At 68.3% G+C, this 6,674-nt stretch overlaps 2 protein-coding genes across 3 annotated transcripts; both read right to left on the reverse strand.

Moving 5' to 3' along the window:
- Positions 1-15: 15 nt before the first annotated feature.
- CUNHXorf65 (chromosome unknown CXorf65 homolog) lies at positions 16-1,495 on the reverse strand. The gene is made up of 6 exons (XM_026066265.1): positions 1,471-1,495; positions 1,295-1,381; positions 1,061-1,195; positions 876-944; positions 665-786; positions 16-135 (listed from the first exon to the last, which is right to left on the reverse strand). Exons 1-6 carry the CDS (start codon positions 1,493-1,495, stop codon positions 16-18), a joined length of 558 nt encoding a protein of 185 aa, XP_025922050.1.
- A 147-nt stretch (positions 1,496-1,642) lies between these two features.
- IL2RG (interleukin 2 receptor subunit gamma) lies at positions 1,643-6,404 on the reverse strand. Of its 2 annotated transcripts, none has more exons than XM_026066358.1 (8): positions 6,241-6,404; positions 3,876-3,966; positions 3,547-3,731; positions 3,290-3,432; positions 2,962-3,124; positions 2,617-2,725; positions 2,447-2,531; positions 1,643-2,266 (listed from the first exon to the last, which is right to left on the reverse strand). In XM_026066358.1, exons 1-8 carry the CDS (start codon positions 6,344-6,346, stop codon positions 2,066-2,068), a joined length of 1,083 nt encoding a protein of 360 aa, XP_025922143.1. In that variant the 5' UTR covers positions 6,347-6,404; the 3' UTR covers positions 1,643-2,065. The 2 variants fall into 2 exon arrangements, with proteins under 2 accessions (XP_025922143.1, XP_025922144.1); XM_026066359.1 differs by having other exon boundaries at positions 2,617-2,735; positions 6,241-6,403.
- Between the last annotated feature and the right edge of the window lie 270 nt (positions 6,405-6,674).

The following is a 6,674-nucleotide window of genomic DNA, read 5'->3' on the forward strand; positions in this document are numbered from 1 at the left end:
GGCCTTTATTCGGCCTCAGCGGTGCCGCTCCTTCCAGGCGGGCTCCCGCTTCGCCCTGCTGGACCCCCCTGCCTTGCGCTGGGCCCCGTCCTCCTCCGCGGCCCCCGCCGAGCCCGCTCGCCCCGCCGCCTTCCCCTGCTCCGAGGCGTAGCGGCTCGGCACGGCCCTGCCCGGCCGGAGCACCGGGGCGGGCACGGGGGCACGGGACGGGGGGCACAGGGGTGGCGGGGCGTGGGGATGGCAGGACATGGGGATGTGGGGCGCAGGGACAGTGAGCACGGGGACGTGGTGAACGGGGAATGGGGCACGGGGTGATGGGGCATGGGGGTGGTGGGACATGGGGACATGGGGCATGGGGACATGGGGCATGGGGACAGCGAGCACAGGGATGGCAGGACATGGGGATGTGGGGCACAGGGACATGGAGCACAGGGATGGCGGGACACGGGGACACAGGGCACGGGGACCCCCTCCACACAGGTGAGCGCCTGCCGGGCGCCGGGGCTGCGGGAGCGGGAAGGGCCCCGGGCAGGGCTGACAGCAGGTCCCCGCCGTCACACGTGGCCTCGGGGAAGGCGGCCGGGGCCACGCTGTGCTGGCTGCGCCGGGGGCGAGCGCAGGGCCCGTCCCCCGCGGCCACCCCGTGCCACGGCCGCCCCCTCACCACCGCGGGGGCTTGTGCCGCGGCGGGCGCCGTCTCGGCATTCGGCATCCTCCTGCCCTCCGGTGTCCTCAGCGTCCGGAGGCGGATCCGGTGCTGGTGCTCGCAGTGCTGCCGCAGGGCCTCTGCGGCCGGAGATGGGGCCGGGGGCTGGCTCGCGCGACCGGTCCCCGCTGCCCCCGCTCCCTGTCCCCGTCCCCGTCCCCTCACCGACCTGTCAGCTCCGGGCTGGGGTCTTTGAGGAGCGGCACCAAGGCCTGGTACGCGTGCTCCTGCTGCGTCCCTGCGGCAGAGCCCCGGTGCACTCGCCGCAGCGCCCCGGGCACCACGGGGACCCCCGCCGGCCGGCTGCGGGGGGGTTGGGGGGGGTACGTGTGCCCGCTTGCCGGGGGCACCTACCGGGCGCGCCAAACTCGACGCGGCACACGTAGTAGGTGCCAGGCGCCGGGAAGAACTTGCTGGCCCGTTCGCTCTGCAGCTTCGCCTGGAAGAGCAGCTTGGGGGTGCCCAGCGGGTCGCACAGGTCGAGGACGGCTGCGAAAGCCAGGGTGGCTGTGCAAGGGGGGGCCAGGCGGGCCATGGACCCCCCCCCCCCCACCGCCCCGCTGCAAAACGGCCCCGCCGGGCGCTCACCCCCCGCTGGCACCCCAGCCTTCCTCCGCAGGTAGGGCAGCAGCAGCTGCACGGGGCAGTCGGTGTTGGCCAGAAAGCGCTGGTTATCTGCGGGGAGAGGGCGGCCGTGCTGGGGCCCCGCGAGCACCCCGGGGCGCTGGGCCCCCCCCCACTTGGGGGACCGGCAGGGGACCCACTGCCGTGCCTGACGCAGATGAACATGCCGCCGGTCCAGGGTGCAGGGCCGGGCGGCCCCACGGCGCTTCTGAGGTCAGAGCGGAGCCGGCTGCTCCCGGCATGGGCGAGCGGCTCTGCCGGACCCCGGCATCCCTCCCCCCCCCCGGGCCCTCGGATGCGAGACGGGCCAAGGCCAAGCGCAGCAGAGCTTTATTGCAGTTGCGAGGCCGAGCCGCTCGTTACACGGTTGGAAACGATGCCGGGAGCCGCACCTCCTCCACGGGGGCTCCTGGGCATCCTGCTGCACAGCCCTGCTCCCGCCTGCACCAGCACCGGCGCGGCTGCACGCACGGTGCACCCAGTGCTCCACGCAGTGCACCCAGTGCTCCACGCAGTGCACCCAGCGCCCCGTGCGGTGCACCCAGTGCACCGTGCAGTGCACCCAGTGCCCCGTGCGGTGCACCCAGGGCATTGCGCAGCACGGCCGCTGCATCCACGGGGCCGGCAGGGCTGAGGGCAAGCGCGGGGCGTTTGGCAGAGGCTGGGCGAGGGCAGGGGGCAGAGGGCCGGGGTGCAGCAGGGTACGTGCAGGGAGCGCGGGCGCAGAAGCGGGCGTCACGCTCCCACGTAGCTGTTCTTGTGGGGGCCGTGCTCAYGGGTGCCGGCGGGGGCCCCCGGCACGGCCAGCAGCTGGTCGGTGCTCCCCCAGAAGGGCTCGTAGCTCTCCTTGGGGGGCAGCTCGCTCACGTAGCAGACGCTCTCGTTGTAGTTGGGCTTGAAGCTCTCCACGACGTCTTTGGGGACTCCGGTCCACTCCTCCAGGAAACAGAGCCGGGTGAGAGGGGKCCGCGGCGCGAACCGCCAGCCTCTCCCCGCGCCCGCGCAGTGCCCCCAAACCAGCCGCCGGGCTCCGGGCCCCTCCGCCGGGGCTGCTCGGCTGCACCAGGCCGCACGACGCCGCCCTGTGCCCAGCCCCGCGGCCGGCAGCCGCCTTACCTGGAAGTTGCCCTTGTGCGTGATGAAGAGCTCGTCGAAGTTCTTGCTGGGATTGGGGATCCTGGGCATGAAGATGACCCACACCCTGCGCGGGAGGCGCGTGTTGGAGGGGAAGGGCCGCCCAGCGGCGCTGCCCCGCTCTGACCCCCGGTCCCCATCCGGGCACTCACCTTTCCATGCGGACCAGTAAGATAACGAGGACCAGCAGGAGCAGACAGGAGGTGATGGGGATCAAGACCGTGTGGATCCAGAACCAGTGCAGCTGCTCCTCCGCGGTGCCTGGAAAGAGCTAGGGTGGCACGGACCCCTCGCTGGCGCACCACCCCGGGGGGCACTCCGCCGCACGCGGGCCCTCGCGGGAGGCTGGGATGGGCTGGGAGTGCAGGGCAGGGGAAGGAGCCCGTTCCCTGAGCCACGCTGTCCCCACGACTTGCCGGGGACCCCGCGCTGGGCTGGCCGTGCCGGAGCAGCCCTACAAGTCTTGGACAAGTCTTCTTGCAAGGGCCCACACCTACCCTCGCTGGTGGCGTTGTTGCCCCAGACCACGGGCACGCTCCACTCGCTCCAGAGCTGGGTGCTGCCGCAGTAGCTGTTGATCTTGCTCCGCACGTAGAAGGTGTAGTACTTCTCATAATCCACGCTGGGGAAGGAGAAGATTTCTCCTTTCACCTTGTGCTCCTGCAGAGAGAYGAGAGCCAGGCGGTGAGGGCTGGCATCCAGCACCACCGCGGCGGGCTGGTGCACAGCTCGTCCCCGGGCACGAGCACGGGACCGCCGGCGCCGTGGAGGCCGGGTAAATGCACGGGGGCGGCCGCCAAGCTGCCCGGCTTCGGGGGCTCTCACCGTCCAGGTGGTGTCCTTGTTGCTCTTGTACTTGACGGCGTGCTCCAGGCACTGGGCTTTGGGGTACGGGGAGCTCCAGGTCAGCTGCAGCTGGTTGCTGCTCAGGTTGTGGATGGTCAGGTTGACRGGCGCCTCCGGTTTCACTGCAAGGCACAGGCGGCGCCCAGGTGAGCGCCGTCCCCGCGAGCGGGCAGCCCTGCCCGCCCTGCTCCGCCGGGCCCCGGGGACCCCCAACCCCGCGCCCGGCCCCTCCGTACCAAGGTCCTGCAGCTCCATGCGCTCGCTGGGGATCTCGAGGGTCTTGCCATCGAGGCTGGCATTGACGCGGACGCGGAAAGGCTGGAACTGGACGATCTCGCTCTGGTTGAAGCGGCAGCCCACGCTGATGCCCTGGTCCTGCAGATAGTGCTTGCACTCCACCACGGGTGACCGGTTCTCGTACCTGYGGCACGGCGGGTTACGGGGGCTCCCCGGCACCCGGCGCTCCCCGCGTGCCCTGCACGCAGAGCCTCCYGCCGGCCTGGGCCGGGCCCCGGTGCCCGGGAGCCCCTCGGACCGGAGCGCGCYGCGGGGAGGGGGCACCTACCAGTAGTAGAGGGAGAAGTTGGTCGTGAGCGTCTCCCTGCTCCCCCACGTGCAGGTCATGTACTCCTCGTTGAAGAGGATGCACTCCACCCCTGCAAGGGACGCAGAGCTCTGGGCACCCGCGCGGCAACCCTTGCCCGAGGTCGCCCCTGCACCTCTTCCGCTGCAGCCTGAGGCCGTCACCGCGTGCTCTGCCCACGGACACGGAGGGGCAGCTCCTTTGCACCCCCTCAGCATCGCCCTTCCTCCCCGAATGCACCTGAAACCTGTTTTTACACTTCCCTTGGCCTTTCTCTGCGTGAGCAAAATAACCGCAGCTCTGCGCGGTTGAGCTTTGACGCCACGCAATGCCCAAACCACCCGTGTTCAGGCAGCACCGACGGGCTTTTGCTGGCGCAGCACTTGGTGCCRATGACTCACGTGCCACCAGTGACCTGCACGAGCCCCAGAGCTTCCTCCGAAGAGGGGCGACGGAAGCAGCTCTTCATCCTATATCTGTGCAACTGGCTCTTCTTGCTTAACTCTTGTCCCACCTGCTTTCATCCCCGTTCCTCAGCTCACGTCCATTATTCGTCCTGGGAACGCTGTTCGAGCCCCATGCTGGCCGTCCCCGTCCCCCAACGGGCTGTCTCGCGGGGCGGCGTGGAAACCCCTCGCTGCTGCCAAGCTGCAGTTCACCAACCCCTTTTCTTTGCTTTCCCTGTCCTACAGGGAAATCAGGGGGCCGCCAGGATTGGAGCCCGGTGTCTCCGTGGTGGCTAAAGTCACCTGTTACCCTTCAGGAGCTTGCAAGTGCTCTGCGTGTCCCTGTGTTTTTGGGGAACGGAGGTCATGCTGGCCTACACTCACAGCACGCCTCCTCCTTTTAAAAGAGCAATGCTGTGCTTGTTCTTTCCCAGCACCGTCCCTTCTCGTGCCTGTTTTYGGAGGTAACCGGCAGCGCAGGGGGGCCGACGGGGGGTTGCTGAGCCCTGGCGGTTTCACCTCCGCAGGAAGCAGGCTGCCGAGCCCTGGGGCGCCCCAGAGCCTCTCCAGGAGGGCCCGCGCCACATCTGCCCCCTCCTTCCTGCGGCGACGGCCGCAGCGTGCCGCCTCGGATCCGGCCCACGCAGTGGGAGGCCCGTGTCCCGGGCCAGCGCTGCAACACGGTCCGGCGGCCCCGGCATGGCTTCCGTCCGGCCTCCGAGCCCGGCTCTGGCGGAAGCTGCTGGCGAAGCCCTTGAAACCAAGCGGCTAAAAGGGCCGAACCGGCCGTTGGCGGCAGTGACCTTTCCTGCAGGCTCTCAGAAAACAGTTTTTCCCACTGAAATCATGCAACGGGCTACCGATTCYGTTCAGAGTTAAAAAAAGGGGCACGAGAAGCAGGAAAGCCGGTCCTCCCCCACCAGCGAGTGATTCAGCTCAGACGTGGGAGCCAGAGGTCTTCTCACTCCCATCACCTTCCCGAGGTCTGAAACAGTCTGCTTACTTTACCCCTCCTAAATAACACGCTTCCTTGGTGTAAAAGCCAGTTCAGTTTAAAGCACAAAGCCTGCATTAAGAAATGTGCTGCTCTTCTTTATGCCTCCTGCACATTTCGATTACCTGTATTTTGCTAACAGGAAACGGTGCTGAAGTGATGTTTTCAGTTGAATTCTACTTTCCATAAACATGACTTTCCAGAGGAAATGCATGTTTACCATTTTCTAACAAAATAAAAACGAAGAAACCGAAGGAACGTATATTGAATTACAATCGTTTCGACAAGGCGGTGGAAAGAGAGTGCATCTTCCCAGCAGCCGAAGCAGCCCGCAGATAACAGAAGGGCTGAATTTGTTTGGAAATCAAGCATTTTACTGACTGCCAGCCAAGAAGAAGTAAACTTCCCATTGGAAAATAACTAGAGCTATAAATGCAAAACGAGGTTAAAGCCGGTCGTTTCGATGTGGAACTAAGCTTTTTGATTCAAAATGGTTACGTTCCTTCAGGGAGGGCCGGGGGCAGGTCCCACGCTGCAAGGGGCCGGCGGGATCAGGGGCTGGAGGCCCCCTGTCCTCGCCAGAGGAAATGCGCCCCGAGGCTGGGCAGAGGGGCGTCCCGGTGCCGAGAAATTCCCCGGAGGCGGCCGCGGCGCCGCTGACATTAAGAGGGGTGAAGATGGAGACGGTGCGGATACGCATCTGCCGACGGTGCTGGCGCATCCGAGGCGTCGCAAGCACCGAGCTGCTGCCGCCCGGGGCCGGAGCATCCCGCCGTGGGGCGGCCACGGGGCCGGGAGCCGTGGGACAGGGGCGCCCATGCGGCCCACGTCCTGCCCTTGCCCGCGGCCGGCCCCGGCCCCCCAGAGAAGCCCTCCCGGTCCCCCCAGGGCAGCCGTGCCCCCTTACCTGGGGGGCTGCGGGCGGCGGCGGCGAGGCGGGGGCCCGGCCCGCCGAGGAGGAGGAGGAGGAGGAGGAGGAGGACGGGCGCGAGGAAGGCGACGGGCCGCGGCATGGCGGAGCGAGCGGGGCGCGTGCGAGCTGCCCCCGCCTGCGGCCCACCGCACAATGCCGCTGGCTTCCGTGCCCGCCGCCTCTTCCTGCCCCACGGCGCCGCCCCGGGGCCCACCCCATGGGCCGCCCCATGACTCGCCCCACCGGGGCTGCCCCATGGGCAGGTGGGCATGGGGGCCCCCACCCGCAGCCCACCGCGGGCGCCCCGGGCTGCGTCTCCCCCACGGCGCGGCGGTACTGGGAGCCACTGGGGCAGTCAGTGGGGCGGAGGTGGGGCAGTCACGGGGAAGGTAGCTATGGGGTGGTGTTCATGGGGGCAGCTATGGGGT

This window comes from Apteryx rowi, unplaced genomic scaffold (genome assembly GCF_003343035.1).
Source record: "Apteryx rowi isolate R43461 unplaced genomic scaffold, aptRow1 scaffold_24, whole genome shotgun sequence".
In the NCBI taxonomy this organism is placed as follows: Eukaryota; Metazoa; Chordata; class Aves; order Apterygiformes; family Apterygidae; genus Apteryx; species Apteryx rowi.